Source organism: Antedon mediterranea, chromosome 1 (assembly GCF_964355755.1).
Source record: "Antedon mediterranea chromosome 1, ecAntMedi1.1, whole genome shotgun sequence".
In the NCBI taxonomy this organism is placed as follows: domain Eukaryota; kingdom Metazoa; phylum Echinodermata; class Crinoidea; order Comatulida; family Antedonidae; genus Antedon; species Antedon mediterranea.
In genome coordinates, this window is record NC_092670.1 from 12685499 (window position 1) to 12705695 (window position 20197).

General features: G+C 32.5%; 1 protein-coding gene across 2 annotated transcripts in view; it reads right to left on the bottom strand.

Moving 5' to 3' along the window:
• The window catches only part of LOC140056867 (uncharacterized), a 32919-nt gene extending 13181 nt beyond the window's left edge, over nucleotides 1-19738 (bottom strand). Inside the window, exons 1-4 of one of the 2 annotated variants that reach the window (XM_072102388.1) lie at nucleotides 19484-19738; nucleotides 11814-11991; nucleotides 10867-10994; nucleotides 9100-9304 (exon numbers count right to left, since the gene is read on the bottom strand). In XM_072102388.1, the coding sequence (XP_071958489.1) occupies nucleotides 9100-9304; nucleotides 10867-10994; nucleotides 11814-11991; nucleotides 19484-19534 (562 nt within the window). In that variant the 5' untranslated portion in view covers nucleotides 19535-19738. Of the gene's footprint in view, nucleotides 1-9099; nucleotides 9305-10866; nucleotides 10995-11798; nucleotides 11992-19483 lie in introns of both variants that reach the window. The other variant, XM_072102380.1, reaches the window with a different exon arrangement.
• Between the last annotated feature and the right edge of the window lie 459 nt (nucleotides 19739-20197).

A 20197-nucleotide genomic window follows, 5' to 3' on the forward strand; every position in this document is an offset into this window, starting at 1 on the left:
ATGGATTGGAAATTGGAAACCAAGAGTCGCCATATGTCGTAATAGAATGAAAAGGAAAAATGATAAACATAATTATTAATAGAACTACATTACTGTACACCAACTGTACACACTTTTGTTTTCGGTTTCTTTTTTCTAACAACAAGTTTAACTGGATGATAAACGTCATCGCTGTTTGTACAATGTTTAAATTACCATTGAGAAATGTAAACAAATTGTTCCTACTATACTTAAATCGTGCAAGAATTTTATTTTGTTAATGTAGAGAATCTGGTAGCTTTTTGAGGTAGGGTGGAGGCGATGGGGAAAAAGATGGAATTATGTTTCATTAAGATGAGTCTGGTATTGAGTTTTACAGTAGTTATAATGGCTGCCAGTGCAACTTATGAGCTCCCTTTACACCCAGCCAAAGTTCAACAATTGTTACTGGTTTATAATGCTCACATAAACTGTTCGCAGGACCAAATTTGGGCTTGTTTGAGAAGTGGAAATTTTGGCAGATATAAATAATGTAAACATGTCAACATTTCAATACATATTGCCCATAATAAAGATACTTTATTGGGCCAATTGAAAAAAGATTGATATCTCTGTGTGCTTTCATAAAGTCCATCAAAATAGGGGAATTACGTCAGTGGTTTTCCCTTTCCTTTTATACAGTCATATTTACTAATATGGTCAAAGTTTCAACAGTATTGGCCCACTAGTTATTATTCACTCCAACCAACTCAATACTAATATGTAACCAAAGTTGTAATGTAATAAACGTAATGAATTATCCCAAAATTTTTTTCCAGCAGAAATGGGACATACAGTATTTAAAATGAACAGGTAAATGGCAGACTGAAAATAACAGTTAAAAACACCAATGGGCTGGATTTAACCAGTTATCGTGCAACTTTTAGCTGTAACTCAAAATGCCGCATGAGCACATTTCATTACAAAAAAATTGTTATGTTCATCGCCGACGATCAGTTCCGATTCAAACATTTTTTGGGGAGAAATGCGGTCAATGTAAAAACTACATCTTCAAAAAATGTTGAAACAAACTGCTTATTCGGCGATATGCAGCAGAAAGAGACCGCATTGTGTCTATTAAATACTGAAGCCTCTGGGTTAACCAATCCCATCTTTCTTTGTTCACAGTGGATTAAGTAAAAAATAAACAAACGATCTCATTATCATTTACTGGGCAGTTTTCAGTGTGTAGACCTTGTACAATACAGGATCTGTTCATGTACAACCAATGCGGTTGCTAAAGAAATAGCAAGTTGGTTGGTAAATAATATACCAACCAAGTAGGCTTAGAAAACAATTCAATCAGGCCCCAGGCTTATACCTCTAATGGATTCCCAAACTATACATTGCGTGTACACTGGCAATAAACTTTGTTGTGATGCAACAATACAGTAGGTTGAACAACCATCAAGTTAGATAAATAATAGACATAGGGTATTAATATAGGCACTACTGTAAAATGGGTCTTTCCAAGACAGATTATTAGTACTGTTAGCAAACATAAACTTTGGCATACAAAGATATTAAATTATGATGTTAAATTATAACCTGGTATCATCAGGTCAGATAATAATTAATGTACAGTACAGGGCCGTAGCCAGGATCTGTCAAGGGGGGGTTCCCACCCCAATACCTCCCCCCCCCCTGGGGTGGGGCCTGAGGCGAAGAAAATTTTGTTAAATGACACCCCTAGATGGCCGGAAAAGACACTCTCATGCAGCATTCTACCAATGAGCAAAACGATCGTACTTGGACTCGTGGACTATTTAAACGATAACATTTGTTGCCGTATGTTAGATGCGCGTGTTCTGTGCGGAACCGCCGATTGTTTGATCATTTACTCGATATTTTGTTTTGCGTTCAAGTTCAATGCGAACGTACGTCTAGGAGAAGCCCCGAAAAAAGCACACTGGGTGAAAGCAAATGCAATTCTTATTATAGCTCTATCTATAATATTTATTTACAGCAATTTGTTGAGGAAATTAAATATGCCAATGTAAATAGGTGATATTGATACATTTGAGTACGTATCGGCGAAGCAAATTTTGTTAAATGACACCCCTAGATGGCCGGAAAAGACACTCTCATGCAGCATGCTACCAATGAGCAAAACGATCGTACTTGGACTCGTGGACTATTTAAACGATAACATTTGTTGCCGTATGTTAGATGCGCGTGCTCTGTGCGGAACCGCCGATTGTTAGATCATTTACTCGATATTTTGTTTTGCGTTCAAGTTCAATGCGAACGTACGTCTAGGAAAAGCCCCGAAAAAAGCACACTGGGTGAAGGAAAATGCAATTCTTATTATAGCTCTATCTATAATATTTATTTACAGCAATTTGTTGAGGAAATTAAATATGCCAATGTAAATAGGTGATATTGATACATTTGAGTACGTATCGGCTGGTGGTCTAGAAAAAAATAATCGGATGCCATAATGTGAACTACAGTACATGATACCATAGATATTATAGTGTAAAATATTAATATTCACTATAATCCTCTATGATACATTATACTTCATAGCCACACATAAATACTGATGTATGTCGGAAGGCTATATACTTTATGCATGCTGCCTGACTGCCAGTGATCTAAACAATTGGTACGCAGTTGTCTGGCGGTGTCCTTTGTACGAATCGTTCGTCCCCCAGCTCGCTGTGAGACGCGTCAATATCATGTTGAATGCAGGGACCAAACATTTATTTTTCAGGTTAAAATCGGCAATTCATTCGCTCGAAGTACGCTCATACAGGGAAGAAGGTACTGTATGAGTTATTCCGAACGAGTTTACGAATTTTTTTATTTACGAACAACTTTTTGTACTGTGGGGCACGTATTTGGACGATTTTCGGAGATGAGGGTGAGGTATTGGGCATGTCGGGGATGGGGGTTCGCAGTCGGTTAAGGGGGGTTCGCTGTAAAGGGGGGGTTCGCCCGAACAATAAAAACCCCCCCTGGCTACGGGCCTGCAGTACAGTATGTCAAGTGTTATTGGTAAACAAGTTATATCTTAACTGTACAATTGATAATGTTATAATTTATTAAACGTTGTATGGTTGGTAGGCCGAATGTAATTAATTAATGAATAGTTTTCGCACGTAAACCTTAATTTTAATTGATGACGTTAATAATCTTCTACTTATTAGTAGCGTAGTTCAGCAAACGGTTACGATAATGTACAGTACTTCTTCGTTTTGTTTTCGCTTCAAGTCGAATGCAACGCATGTGTCAGTCACGCAAACGAATTGTTTACAAAGTTCGCAGAGCTTGCTGCATGTTCAGAAAAATCTCTAAAGTTTAAATAGCATTTTCATGATTATTGGCTTTCCAATTTATTTGCAATGAGATGAATAATACAGTACTGTATGTTTTTGTAAAGTCTGTCTGGAATATGTTAACCTAAAAATGAACCTCTAAATACGTATCATGATATATTCAAAACATATTACAGGCTAATAGGTAGAAAATAATCATCATTAATATATTTCTACAGGTACGCTGTACGTTTTTTTTTATTCAGAGATAATCTAAACTAACCCACATAATTAAACCTAATTTGCATAATTTATTCAAAATTAACAAATGATATGAATTGTTGTTTTTAATACCATGTACTGTATGATTGATAATTCTTTTATTAATACATTTTCTTACAGGCACTTAATACTGTACTGTACACTGAATGAATGTTTGTTTTATTCTGGGATAATAACCCAAAAAAAAACTGACTACATAATTAACCTAATTTGCATAATTTATTCAAAATTAACAAATGATATGAATTGTTGTTTTTAATACCATGTACTGTATGATTGATAATTCTTTATTAAGACATTTTCTTACAGGCATTTAATACTGTACTGTACACTGAATGAATGTTTGTTTTATTCTGGGATAATAACCCAAAAAAACTGACTACATAATTAACCTAATTTGCATAATTTATTCAAAAATAAAAAATGGATATGAATGGTTGTTTTTACTAGATGTGTATATTGTATAATAATAACCAGCAATATTATCATATTATATTTAAGGGTTTTTTAAACCAATCGATAATCTACAGTAGTAATAATTTTTTACAACATTATTTATAGATATGGAAATGAAGAGGAATAGTCAGCCTTCATTTCTTCTCTTAGTCTACAATACTGTAAATCTGTATTAGCTTTGTACACTGTACTGTAAGCTCCCTTTATAACAAACCACACCCTTCTTTTGTTAAAATCCCAACCATTTTGAATTCACCTTTAACTTTGTGTGACCCGCACATCTCGGCCAAACTCTCTCTTTCTCCGAAAAAAGGACACTAGGACTTTCACTTTGTCCTATTTGTTACAAAAAAACAATCTTAAACAAAACTTAGCCAGACTTTTTACAAAAGCCTCATGACAAAAGTCCATTCTGAATCGTTTTTCTATTTGTGTTTAAATGGTACTTGTGCAGGCAGCGTTTCCTGTTGACAATATTCCATAATAGTTTTTGCAGTTATATAACTGGGATAGTGCCTTCCGTAGGGAATCAAGTGACACTGAGGCAACATTGGTGGAAGTAATCATTGCTGGTGGACTCGAATAAAGGGCAAAAGGAGGGCTAGGACCAAAATATTATCAAAATTGTTTGTAAAGTAAATGACTAGATTTGCTAGTATAGTACTACTATCTAAGTTAACTGGGATAATGTTCTCCAGATGCAAAACGTAGCATTGGCAATAGTTTAAGCTCCACTAAAGATTCATAATGGTCAGATGGTTAGGTCAAAGGTGGTATCTTTTTTTTACTGCAGTTTAATTAGTAATTTCCTATACTTTCCAGTACTGGTATATAACTTGGGATGATTTAGTGTTTCCGAGACGGAAACAAAGTTGGTAAACATTGCTAATGAAGATTGCCAAATGGTTTCAGTAGTTAGGTCAGGGGTCATAATTTCTCTACTTCTGTTCCTGTAATTTTCCATTGCGAATGCCATAATTTGAAAAGAGAAAATGAAACGTATTACGAAAAAAAAACAACCTATTACTATTACGAATTGAATTGGTTACTCTATAGATGGTCAAACAGGCTAGGTCAAAGGTCACAATTTGTTTACTTAATATTACCATTTTTTTTTTATACAATTTTTAATTTATAATTTTATTGAAGTTGCTGCAACATAACAGTGTTGTCTTCATAGTAAAATCTTTAATACATTATTGATAATATTTAACCTAGAAAATCTACTTATAAATGTAAAAATTCTACAATATATTTAAGTGGCTTGGCCTAGTTCTGAAATCCCATCAATGTCTCAACGAAACAATTCTACTCGCATATTTCCTAGCTAAAGAACGCCATTAATTCTTATTACTTTCATGAACAGACCATTATCAGAGAATTATTAAACAGACTACATTCATGTACAGCGTTATGGATCTTATTTTACCACAGTTAGTAATTTTAATATCAGATGTTGGCATTAATTTTAAATCAATATTTTTAGAATTTGTGGAGGAAAAACGAAAATCATTATTTATAAATTCAGAAAATAATGTGCAGTACTCTACAGGTAATCTGTAATGTTAATTCTGAATGTTCCTTATAACACATAACAAACTGCAAGAACATGACTCACATATTACAGGATGGGAACAAACTCATTTCTTTTAAAACCGTGTCCTGTACTAGGCTTCAATGGCTCTGTGTTGGCAATGAGAAAGGATTTGAACCTGTGACTAGGATTTCTAAAAAAACACCAGCAAAACCTATCAATTGGATTGTTAAATCCAAAAAACTCTGCAGACCTCCAAAAAAATAGCAAGCCCCATCAAAACCAATTAGTAATTCAATCATGTTTAATAATAATGTCTTTCGAATAGCGCCTTTAAAATAAACAAACATTTTCAAGCGCTACGATCAAAAGGCTCGAACTAGGTAAAAATTATGTTGTTTCAATGGGGTATCAGTGTTCTCTCGATGTAAAAATAAATTTTGGATAATTAGGCGAGGTAACAACAAATAATAAATTGTACTGTCAATCAATAAAATTTACAAATAAAGCCCCGCGATTACTTTTGTGTAATGTTTTTATTAGCCTAGCCTACCCTACAAAGACACTATTCTTTAAGGTCATATTTTCTTACAATATTTTTAATAATGGGTGGGAGAAATTTGTCCATGTTTTTTTTCTTCAGTATTTAGTAGAAAAACTCTGTTAATACTGTAACCACGAAGCAACAGTTCCACTAATATTCTAGGATATTAATTTTGTGTTTAACGCTACTTCAGTAAACCTCTAATTCAAACAGCATACACGACAACCTAAGGCGTTGCTTAGCATACAAAATCAAAAAGAGATCCGAGAAGTGGTTCACGAGAAATGAATATTGTAAACTCTGCTTTCGTGTTTCGAATTAATAAAGTCATTTCATCATTGTCATCTCTAGCATGATGACATTATAAAGGTTAAATAATCTTGTATCCCTATGAATGATTGATAATGTCATAATTAATTTTAGTTTAAAGCACTGTCTACACTATCAAACTAGTTTGACAAAAAAGTGTGATGTACCCAAATATGGTAGTGATACTATACAGTATGCTCAAATATGGTAGTGATATGACATCATCATCATGTCCATATATGGACACATCTCAATTTTGTGTCACATAAAGTTTGACGGTGTAGACAGAGCTTTACTGTAACATCAAAAACTAGTTAAGCCGTCCACTTACACTACTGTAAGTTCTGTGTTTATTACATTTACTCAGAAATCTTACAGATTATAATTAAATGAAAATAAATGAATACCTTCTTTGATTATTATTGTGCAAACCTCTTCTATTTAATTAAATATAGCAACTGCAATAGAATAATTTTGAGACGATTCCTTACACTTTTACAGTACCGTATTTTGTCTACGTGAAATGCGATTAATCGTGTACTGTATATATCAAACAACAGTATGAATGAATTAAGTGGTTACTTTGTTTTTAGTAGAGTATCATTAGAGAAAGTCGATGTCTATAGCCAAGGGGTAGTGCTTATTAATAAAACCACAGAGACTATTTCAATGATTTTACTATTACACTGCAAGGTGCATAAATTGTACGACTTTAAAACTTAATCTGTTATTGGGATCGATTCATATACCTGTAGTCGTTCACATTATTTGCCGAGCACAAAGCATGCTTGATACAGTTTACTGTACTGGCCCATGAATCTTTTTACTGTACCATAAAAAAAAAAAAGTCAATTCCCCTGAAATGAAATGGTCAGGGAATTTTGTTGATACGTGGGGCTACTGTACTACATTTAATTTAAAGTATAAAAATAGTATTTGGAAAAACTCAATTTTTCATAAAGTGGTACAGTAGAGCATCATGTACAGTTTTTGTATGTTATTGTTACAATATTATACTGTACTTTTTATGTAAAGTATGGCAAGGTAAAGTCAAATGTTATGTTAACCACGCTTATTATTTATAATAAAAGAGAATTTGTAAAGAATAATTGTTATGATGGCGTCAGAAATATCCAACAATTTTTCATGTTATGTCTACTTTTAAAGCATCTTTTTCTTAAGGCATTGTAGTAAATGTCGAATTACTTTAATTGCAAATTTTTCGTGGAATAATAAAAAACAAAACGATTTCTTTGTTTGGTAAAAAATCAGGCATAACAATGTTAAAAGCTGATAATTCTTTTAACTACCAAGAATAATAAAACTTCAATCTGTTGATTAAAAATAATGGAAAGTTATTGCAACAATGTATTAAACAAAGGAATCCTAAAACAATACCCAGAGGAACAAAGGAATCATAGATAAGAATAATAATCATTATCTAGAGACACCAGGAAATCGTAGAGACTGTAAAAATAAACGCATTTTTACAACATTGAAAATTACATTATGTTGTTGAGTTGCAACTACATTTAGATAAGATTTCTATCCATAGGGAAAAGGGCAGTTTTCCACTAATGTATGAAATGTCATCATTCCATGTCCAGTATAGAGTACGGTAAATGTAAATTATACAGTTGAAAATGTGAACTACTTTTTTAAAAAATAAATAAAAAATGCCACATTCAAATTTATCATTAATAAAAGACATTCAAATAACATTCTTCTCATTTCCTCAATTTTGAAAATAGATTAAATAAATGAATTTGGTAAAAAGAACCTCGACTAAATTGACCAATCTGAATGCTGGCTTCAATTTCTCAAGTTTAAATTCTAAGACCAATGGTCAATGTTATCAACCACTTCCACCCAGTAGAACTTACCATGGTCTTGGTAAAACAACCATGCTGGCTAAAAAGTACAATCTGAACAATGTGACTCGGGGTAAACCAATGGTAAAACCGAACGGAATTAGTGTGAACAATGATTAAAGTTACAGTCCCTGGTTTAATTTACAATTTTTTCAAGCCCAGTGCGAACAAGGCTTAAAATGTCTGCTTGCCATCTGGTAATTACATGTACTACAGTATATTATCACACCACTTGCAACTTGACAATATATTTACATGGAATATTTGTCCCACTTGGTACAGTCTGAGTAAGTACTGTAGTGTATAGTAATATATGGACGATTTATTCACCCTTGACCATTGATGGTCAGTACATGGAATATCTGTCATCAATAAAGGACCGCTACCTATCATCAAATACATTTAAGTACTGCTTATCTATAATATAATAAAAATTATAGAATATTTTCATGAAAAAAAACCCATTTACCTGTCCTAATATTTCCGGTAATAATTATTAATACTGTACTGTGTTATCTGAATTCTCCATTAACATTTGACATAATAATGATTGCGTCATTGGTGGAAAATCACGAGCATTAAACATCAAGAGAGATGGTCAGACGTGTGACTTGAGCTTATGGGCATGGTACAGTGGTCTAAAGCAATGTCGACACTATCAAACATTTTGTGACAAAAAAATGTGATGTGCCCATATGGACATGATGTCATATCACTACCATATTTGGGAATACCACTACGATATTTGGGCACATCAAACTTTTCTTGTCAAACTAGTTTGATACTGTAAGTGTAAGTGTGTTCTACCCACTGCATTATACTTACTTGATATTGAAACAGATTTAGGGTCAATTGTGAGGCTACCAATTTCTCCCTTATTTGCTGCATCTTTGATCACCGTCTCAAGTTTCTTAAGAGACAATGTTGAATCTTCAACTATTTTTAATTGTGTGGTTGCAACGATAGATCCCTCATAGAATTTTAGTACTCGGCATTCATGGCCATTTTCTCTGTTCACTATTGTGTATACCTAGAAAAAGTAAGAATTACTAAAATGATGCAAGTCCTATGTTACTACTGGACAGTCAGCATGAAAAATTGTTTTGATCCCTTCTGCTATCATTATTTTATAAAATAATGTTATGAAATATTTAAATTTTGTAAATTTGTATGTTAATTTTATTTTTATAAAAGATTTTCCACAAACAACTTTTAAAACTATAATTTTCAAAATTTTTTAGAAATTTGCAAAATTTAGTAATCACTATAAAAATTAAATACCAGAGCAGAATTAAAAAGTAATATACTCAATTTTGACATTTGAAAATATATAAAGATAATTATATAATTTTATATATACAGTACAGTTCATGTTTTTGAAACCTTTTCTTAATTCAATCAATTTCTCTCAGTTTACAATAATACAGATAAAAATATTTGGTAGGAAGGATAGCAGAACGTATTTTTTTCACAAGAAAGATTAAACAAAGAGTTCATGTCCCCGAGTGACCTTCGCAAAAACTAATCTCGATATTTATATTATTCAGAGTTAATACTTTAGAGGTTAGTTGGTATACTACAGTACATACTTATACAATAGTAAAACATTACAAAAATATATATAAATAATTGTGTAAAGTTAGTCTGTCTTCATTTCACTAAAAGACATTAGCATTATTTAATTATTCATGTCACGATGGGAAGTGTTAACATGAATACTGTAGCCGGCTTGCTGGGCTTTCGTCGGAGAGAAACAGCGAAAAGAATTAGATAATATGAGTAAGGGAACTACAGTCAGATGATGAAACTATCAGGAAATGAGTCAAGATCGAATGGACAGTTTCATTAAATCGCTTACTGTACAATTAATTTTTTTTTTAGACAAATAATTGTATTATTTGTAGTCGTTGGTATTGTACCTTCCAATTACTGGTGTCTTATTATTTTGATTTATCCAACCTCCCTCCCTCCCTCCCTCCCTCCCCCCCCCCCCCCTTGTACAAGGAGCATCCTTGGCCATGTTGACCACACTGAGGTTTTTAAGGAGCCAATGGAAAGATACATGTTTCCTCACCTTCCTTATCTTACCAAACTCATTTTTGGAAATTGAACAAGGTTAAATTTGGCACTTATTTTCCCATCTATAAGCTAGCCACAATCATTTATTTTTAAATCATGGATCCGTCATTTAAATAACAGAAAATGTCCACCATCGCCAATTGTCAGTGTTGCTTAGCTAGAGAATACGGGATTTTTTTAAAATGAAACAGGAATTGGCGATTAAACAAAATTGTTCGACAAATTGAATAAATCGAACAATAAGAATTGGCATGATGCCAATTAACCACCAGAACAACAACAATTTAAGAAACATGGGTTCTGTATGGCCTTGTTTACAAAGGCTAAATATATTCTGCAATTCTTCAACTGTGAAGGTCGGAAACATTGTTTTTTACAGTGAATTACACTTTGTTCAAACATTGCTGTACAGTACAACTTGTATTGTTTCTAAAGTTACTGCGTATTGTGGATTTCCATGTTTACTGGGGACGGTATTTAAACGCACTTTACAGTTAGTATAATTATGCTTACCCCATTACAAACAGTTTCAGCCGTTTCAATAAAAAGTGGCGATGTATTATCCAATAGTTCATCAGAGAATTTTGCTTTTTTGCCTTCGATGTTAGTAACTCTCAGGTTCAACACAACAATTTCTGTTTCTGTAAAATATTTTAATGAAATGTTAAAACAGGTTTATCCAGGTAAGTTAGGCAGAAAACAGACACAATTCAACCTAGAGAATAACCGATTATGAAAAAATGAAAGAACAGAAGAAAAATTGAAAAACTTCTTAGTCTGTTTCAACCATCTTCCTCCTTACATTTTTCTGAATTTTTTTATATTAAACTGTGCAATTGTTTCAGCATAACCTTGCATACTGTAGAGTAGTCTCGTATGTAAGTACATCATCCTACTACAGGCCTGGCTTTGAATGTACTGTACAAATAGTAGCCTACTTTATCCCTGCATACTGTAGTGTCATAGGGTTTAATATAAATTTAGTTAAAAAATGTGTTTACTACAGTACCATACCAAACAATGTTGCAATATAGCAAATATTTACAAGCTGATTTTTAAAATGAACATGGCATGCTACTACAAATCTATATTACTAATTAGGTCACCTAATTCTGGCTCATGGTAATTGGTATAGTACTGTACAGCACTGTACAGTACATGTAAGAACTAACTACTGTAACTACAGTACCTGTACTGTACTTTATGTCTTGATTTTAGGATAAATTAAACATCCTACAAAAATATTAAATACTCTATCAATCATCATCATGGAAGAACACTACTCTGTATACGGTACGGCAGTTTTTTTTTTCCATAAAGTGTCTCCTTGTATAGTCCTATTTGTGGTCTAATCAATATTAATTGGTTTGAAGGAGGTTTTCACAGATTGTTTGGGGTTTGTGCAAGGTTTGCATGCAACACCCTAGAAATGTCACATACAGTACCTTCTTCTTCAGTACCTGATCCATCCACATTATTATTTGGAGGTGGGGAGCCACTACCCTCGATGCTAATTCCATCCCCACTGCCTCCTTCCATTTCTTCATCAGGATTTATATCCATCGTATTCCTTACTGGTACGTGGTCTTCATCTTTCTCCCGTGAATATGAGTTTTTGTTGTTTGATGCGTTTGCAAGCTTCAGAAAAAGAAATAAAGATTAATTTATTGTTTTAAACTAAACCACAAACCAACAGTGATGTAAGTACACAGTAGTAGTCTATGATATGAGTACCACTTAAATTACAGTACCTGAATATCAAAATTAGCCTTTGTTTCAGAACAGAAAAAAATAAGAATTTTTCATTGAAACATCGTTGCCTGGAAATGTGACGGTCCACAAACTGTGGATCATTTATTTTCTCATTGCTGTGAGCATGTTTAAGTACAGTACAAGAATCAAAGGAACTAAAAGTATTCCAGGAATAGTATTACTGTACAATGAGTTGTTTTCTACACTTTGGATATAAGGGCTAATGTTGGTTTATCCGGGTAAGTTAGTCATGAAATAGACTACAGAATTTAATGTTCAGCTTTTAAAGTAAACTGGTACCAAAAAAATTTCGTTTAGTTTCGCTGAGGTACAATACTGTAGACAAAGATGTTAAAAACACACTTAAAAGAATTTAAAAATTTCACTGCATTAATAATCTTCTAAGAGAATATGTTAAGCCAGTACCTCAGTCAACTTTGGCTTAGCCTACTGCACAGGTAGGTTGTACTATTCTGTACAATAACAAACAATCAGGTCCTCCAATACTGTACCACACAATATAGTATTAATCTTAATCTTAGTACAGAAGTGTATTGTTTGCTCTTTCGCAATAAACTGTTCAACTTTCCCAAATTAAATACAGTTGAATATTATTACACAAACTAATGATTGAACCTTCAACCTGCAACTAATGGGCACAAATGGCTTGGAATTAAGAATCTATGCTATCATAAGTACCATTAAACGGGAGCCAGGGATTTGCAGAGGTCGTAATATGGTTGTTACTAAACCAGGTACATCATGCACTTAAAACTATTGAATTTACAAACGAACGCACATATAATTATCATCTCATTAACTTTGATAATATATTAAGTCTTTAGCGTCCGAAGTTCATTGCATAAAATTTTATGCGGTGCAATTAATTGATAGATTTACACGCCTTTGCGATTGGGTACATTATCCTGATTATCTAGTCGGGCAAACTTATCCATTTTTATTATTAAATGCCACCTTCAATCAATATTCGCAACGCCTTTGAACTTTTACACATAATTCTATCAGTCAGTAAAGAAAGTTTATACGACTAAAACTGTTCATTGTACTGTATTTATTATAAAATACGACATACTTCAGTCGGTGGTAAAATACAGTAGCTAATGATGTTAATCAGTAGTAACGTTAAATGTGTTGTGAATATTGATGCACATTAGGATGGGCTCTTCGGCATTGATGTTGTGTGAATTAGATTGCAATTTGAACCTTAAGGCACAGCTCAATAGTGTAACAGATATATCTGTCTGAATACATCTTATTAGTGTGTGAAATTAAGGCTCTGTCTACACTATCAAAACATGTTATGTGCCCATTATATGGCCATGATGATGTCATATCACTACCATATTTGGGCACATCACATTTATTTTGTCAAACTAGTTTTATAGAGTAAACACAGCTTACAGAATGTCTGCATCTGATATTACAGCAGTTAATAAAGATAAAAACATTATCCTTACTTTATTTATTACTTATTTCAGTGATGAATACAGTACATAAAAGGGAGCTCGGAAGAGAGACAAGAGTTGTCAAAGAAAACTACTCTAACACAATGTACCAATTCAAACATTATCAATGGCAGTAAACAAATTTAGCAAACTAAAAGCGATTTTAATATTGTTCAAAATGAATGTCATAGTTTTAAATGTGTTAAATTTATAAAGATTGGCACATTGGTCAATAAAAGATTCCTAAAGGTTCCTACTCAGAAAAATAAGGTTGTCCATAGAGCCTGTTTTTTGTTTAGCATTACTGTACAGTACAGTGTACAGTAGTTTAATAAATGATTTTTATTATTAATTATAATTTAATCAGATAACAATAGTTTGTTTTTAACCTGCTACTACACTACCTGTGACAATAACCACCACCCATATGATGAATTAACCATTGTTTAAACTGTGGTTTTGTACTGGGTGGTGGTAGTGTTGTAATGTCCAATTTCCTATTAATTATTAATTAAAACACAAGTTGAATAGAAATAGCTGGGTGTTGGATAAAATTGGCTGTGTGGAATCTTATTTCAAACAATACCCTTATATGTTCCTTGTGTTAAAGAATAACAGGTATTTCCCCTCAATAACGTGAAAAAGAAATATCACTGAAAAGGACCTTTAATAGGCCATTTCGCAGTTTTACTCAAGTTAACATTTCCATACAAAACAGTTTTCACTTATCAAAAGAACCAAAACCCATCGACTTCTATTCTATTTCTAATCAATTTAGCTTTACTTAACACCGTTTTTTACAGACAAATAATTTTTTCTCAATCCAATTTTTTAGTAACTATAGTAAATGTGACATTAAAATGGCATATTCAAACATTTAAAAAAATATTCTTTTAGGGAACAAAATATCTTTAGTTTCTGTACATTTACAGAATAATAACAATACTTAGAACTGTATACAGTTCAACCATTATTTTATATATTATTTTATAGGCACAAAGCAGAGAGCAAACAAAATAATAAAAGCTTATCATCATATCATAAACCATAAATATGGTCAATAAATGTTACAGTACAGTAATTGTTACCTAGTACCATGTCTCATAAATTGTTAATATTCTAAGACTGTGAATTGTATGATACTGTAAATTATACCAAACAATGATACAGTACTGCAGCCTGGGTACTGTACAGTATGGGTCGGTACTATCTCGCATATTACTGCAACACAGTTGTCAGTATCAATAGTTCCAGGAAAAAGTGAGTGAAAAAAAGAAGTTGATAAAACACTGCTTTAAACCAAAGTACTATATTTCCAGGAATTAGAAAACAAAATTGAATGCTAAATCACATCCATACAGTGTAACCACCAAAGGTGGCTCACATTTCATCATGGCCATTTGAAAATGAACTTTAATCTAATTACAGTAATAGATTTTCAATTCATCCATTAGAATAGAAGATATTTTATTTTAATACAGTTTAAGTTAAATTGGCTATAAACAAATTAATTACCTAAATAAGGCCACAACCAGAGGGTTTTAGGGGTTTAAACATACCCTTTTGATTTAAAACAGCCTAGTTCTTGACGAATTTACTTTTTAGCCCTTTTTGTAAAAAAAAGGAACTTCTCTCTACAGATCTGCACATTAATATCCTGGCTACATGTTTGCCTAATTCACTGAATATTCATATCGTATGATACTACTGACTGTATACCAATGATCAAGTACTGTAACTCTTCAAAAACTGGACAATTTTGGTGGTGCAATATTTGAACAAGATAGTATACTATTTACTCAATACTTTGTCTTTGTTCAGTGTATTGTTATTAATAATACTTGTCAAAACGTCACATCAATCACTCAATAAATACAACAGTTTACAGGTAATACTGTGTGACATTGTAAAGGTTCAAAATGTCACTAAAAATACAAGACTTGAAGCACCCTCAATGAAATTTGACCTCTGACCTTGGGTAAACATAGAAATACTTTGCCCTACATGGGCCTTGTACTAAAGATCTACTGTATTGTGACACACACCCATTAACTCATAAATTCAGGGTTGTGGGTCAATAACATGTGACATTTAATGTTAGTTTTCAATGATGATGACTGGTTTATTTCTGAATTACCCTAGCAACTAAACAGTAAACTGTACATTGTAATACTTTTGATGACATTTTCTTCAACATTACATGGTTCAATTCAAGGCCTGGGTTTGCAAAGTTTTTTGGAGGTTTTGATCATCTGATAATACTGTACTAAACTGAGTATAGTGTAACATACAGTACTACTATTGAATTGCTGTATACACATCGTAGAGACGAAGAAAACCATTGTTAATTAACAAAGTACAATACAATAAATAATAATATTCGTTCATAGTGCTATTTGCACAATGCATCTAAGTTACTAAGTGCGGGTATTGCTAAACACCGCAAACCCCGCAAACCCCCGCAAACCTCCAAAAAAACATAGCAAACCCCACCGAACCAACATAAAAGTGATTGAATCATGTAGTATACAACCCACTGGGTTTATCAATGTAAAAAAAAAATACATTTTTACTGTTAACAACTTATTTTTGGGGTAAAACATCATTTTTTCAAATCAAAAATGATTGTTAAACCCCGCAAACCTCCAAAAAACCATAGCAAACCCCACCGAACCAACATAAAAGTGATTGAATAATGTACAGTAGTGTACGACCCACTGGGTATATAAATTATTAAAATTCTACTGTTAACTACTTTTTTGGGGATAAAACATCATTTTTTGGTTAAAAATTAGCAATCATTTTTGACCAAAAAATGATGTTTTACCCCAAAAATAAGTAGTTAACAGTAGAAATTTAATTTTTTTTTTACATGGATATAGCCAGTGGGTTGTACACTACATGATTCAATCACTTTTATGTTGGTTCGGTGGGGTTTGCTATATTTTTTTGGAGGTTTGCGGGGTTTAGCAATCATTTTTGACCAAAAAATGATGTTTTACCCCAAAAATAAGTAGTTAACAGTAGAAATTTAATATTTTTTTAACATGAATATACCCAGTGGGTTGTACACTACATGATTCAATCACTTTTATGTTGGTTCAATGGGGTTTGCTATATTTTTTTGGAGGTTTGCGGGGTTTGCGGTGTTTAGCAATACCCCTAAGTGCTTCACATTATCGCCTCTGTCATTTTTTGGTAAAACATGTATGAATTGAAACCATAGTGTTCTCCCACAATGCAGCAGCTAGTAATCAGGTTAAAGTTATGTCTTGACCTAACCGGGCACTCCCATTATAAGCTCTGAAGAACCCTGTCTGTACACTTACTGTAACACAGTATAAAAGAACCCTGTCTGTACACTTACTGTAACACAGTATAAAAGCAACAATCATGGTTGTTCTTTTCATACTGTAGTTTAACTAGTATTACCAACACATAATTTAATCCACCAGTGATCTACTCTTTTGTCACCTGAATGAAGAAGATTTTGCATTTGTCATTGTCACACCATAAACTAACATAATCCCTGTCTATTGAAAATTTCAATTGTTCGGCCTAGTCAAAGAGGCGACAACACTAGTGATCGATCCTTTCGGGTGGATGAATAGACCCACAGGAAGTGATCATTGTGTGCAAAATAAAAAGATTTTCTTGATTTTAAACTAAAATGCTAAATCTTCTATGGTATTTACAGTCCTATATTTAAAATCTTTGATGAAATGGCTATGAATAATAGATGAAAAATACATGCTGATAAAGTAACTTTCACACCTTTAGGAATTGGTTTAAAACATGACTGATTTTGAATTCTTGTACAGTACAGAGATTGAACACTCTCTAAAACCTTTTAATAGACTAGTGTTTGGCAACTGTACATCTACATGTAAATAGTAAAGGTGAAAGACATGTACTGTATGTAGCGCTATATGAATAAATATTTAAAAAAAGAAAGTCCTATTTCTAGTAGCCCTAAAAGTATTACTATATTTTTGCTTACACCATTTTTAAAAATGTGTACATTTAGTAGCAAATATCGTACTACAGTACCTGTACTAATAAAGGTAGTTTATGTAGTATTTTGCTATCAGTATGCTACACACTTCAAAAATGTTACCCGACTAATACTGTACAGTATAGTTTTTATTAATACCATTCCATTTTGTATTAAAATTGTAATTAATTCCAAGCTGCACTTTACAAAAAACCATTGAAATAAACTCATGATTTATGTATCATAACAATACTACCAAGTAATAAAAACATAATTTGTTTATGTCTCACAATAAGAACTATATACAATAGTACTAAACTGAAAATACTATAGTGAAATGATGGCAATATATTTTATTGTGCAACAGAAACCACATACGGTAACTTTATTATTGTGTAGATTTACAATACAGCACATAAATGTAAATTAAATAATAAAGTACACATTAGCTCATGTCTGAATATAAATTTCTTAAGTTACTGTATAAGTTAAGTTACTGTATAAGTTACACAGTATGATTTTAGACAGTGAGTGACAAATAAACAATGCTTGATTTGAGGATCCAGAAATTATATGTAAAAAAATAATTATTAAATAATATTCACACTCACTGAACTGAGCATGGGTGGTACATTTAGGCATGAGGACTTATTTCAATGAAATACTGTATAATCCTACAGAACTGTACATCATTGTGATGATGTCACAATATGTAGTATGAAAATAAAATAGCTTTAAATTTAACAAATAAAAAAAGTCATTGACCCATTCAATAACCTTAAGTTTTCTTCGAAAAAAGATTTGAGCAATACTAAAGGAAGTAGTGATTTACTTTGTTAAGCACAATTTGTACATTTGTTTCAGTTCATCAGTGTGTGGGTGAGCTAGCCTAGAATATCATTCACCAGATACAGTTAATACATATCTCTATGCATTATATATTCAATAAACACAAGTTGTCACTGGACATGTACAGTATGTACAAAGTATAAAGTCTTGTCAATCAAGGTTTAACAGGAAATTTCAGTACCAAGCACATTAAAAGACAATTAGGGAAAAAAATTATTGTCTACACATTATCCATTCCCTTTTCATTGGGTGATTAGTCACACAGTAGACATTTTATCAATTCAAAGTAGAATGACTCATACCACATTAAATTTACCTATTTTCATTCAAATAAATTATTTTTAGATAAATTAACAGGTAGAACTCAACAAAATATCCCGATAGGGATGTCCCCTAAATATAGGTGTTGGCCGTAATGTTTGAAACAGTAATTTTTCCTTACTTTTACTATACTAGGCCCTTATATTATTTAATATAAATACTAATTATTAATATTACTATGTTTTTAATAATATACATATATATACCGGTACTGTATTTTAAATTGTTAATATCTTTTAAAAAATAAATAGGGGCCTAGGCCTAGCTAGGCCTAGAAAAAAAAATACCGCATGATTCGATTGTCCATCGTGATGCTGCGCGCCTAAACTAAAAAGTAGGGCGCGCTACACTTGGTTTGGTTCAGTTCCACCTCTTGTCTTCTAATAAAGAGCTAGGCCGGTCTAGCCCACTAATATTAATACTATAGGCTTTATCATTATTTATTGGAATACATCATAGGCCTCACATAGGCTAGGCCCACCACCACCATACATTAACGTTGATTGAGAAAACATTTTTTTAGTAACAAAGAGTGCAAGACAAATCAATTTGTGTAAAATAATACAGTATTATGAAGACTAAATGTAACGTATTATATACACATAACGGTACAGGATTATATATATATTTCCATTTTGTATAATAGATGCTAAATAGTCGTAACAAATCAATAACACAGATCCCACAGTCAGCCCCGGTACGACACGACGGCAGCAGGGGACTGTTTCATGCTTTCACAAATAATTACCTCGTCCAGGCTAAAAAGCGCCAAGAAGCACACGCAAACGTACAACCTCATTCTACGTCGATTTTGTGTATTATCCTTTAGGAATAAATCCAAAGTAAGAGTAAATAACCAACAATACTTATACTTCCAGTTGAGTACCAATTTAAACTTCACAAATGTCCAATAATAAACAAAACTAAACAATAAATTCTCTCAAATTTTGTTCACTGTACTTGTCGACGATAACCGAATGAAATTCCATACAAAACAACAACTGTGAAACAATTAGCGGATGAATCTAAAGTTCGCCAAAAGAGAGAGTTAGCACTTGCGCTGTGTGTGGTACGTTCTGCAAAAACTACACAATTCTAGAATAATTACGCAACAGAAAAAACTACTAACAAGTTAAACTTCATCCAACTTGTTTACATTTTCTATGATAAATTATCTATGTGTAATTTATTTTTCAAAAATTAGGGACTTTTTCGAACTATTTCTTATCCTGTGTCAAGGACTTAACTCTCCAATGACGTCATCTTCAAAAGTCACTGAAGTTTTTTATTTCCGGATGTGGTGACAGGATACTGACCCAATTATAAATTTCTTAATTTTACTTTTTAAACTGTGACGTAATATTACACTTGTCTGTGTACTTTCTTCACATATTAAAATCATAAAAACACGTGTGTAACTTTTGTTTGCAACCCAGTAAAATAATGTTGCAAAATTAATTAA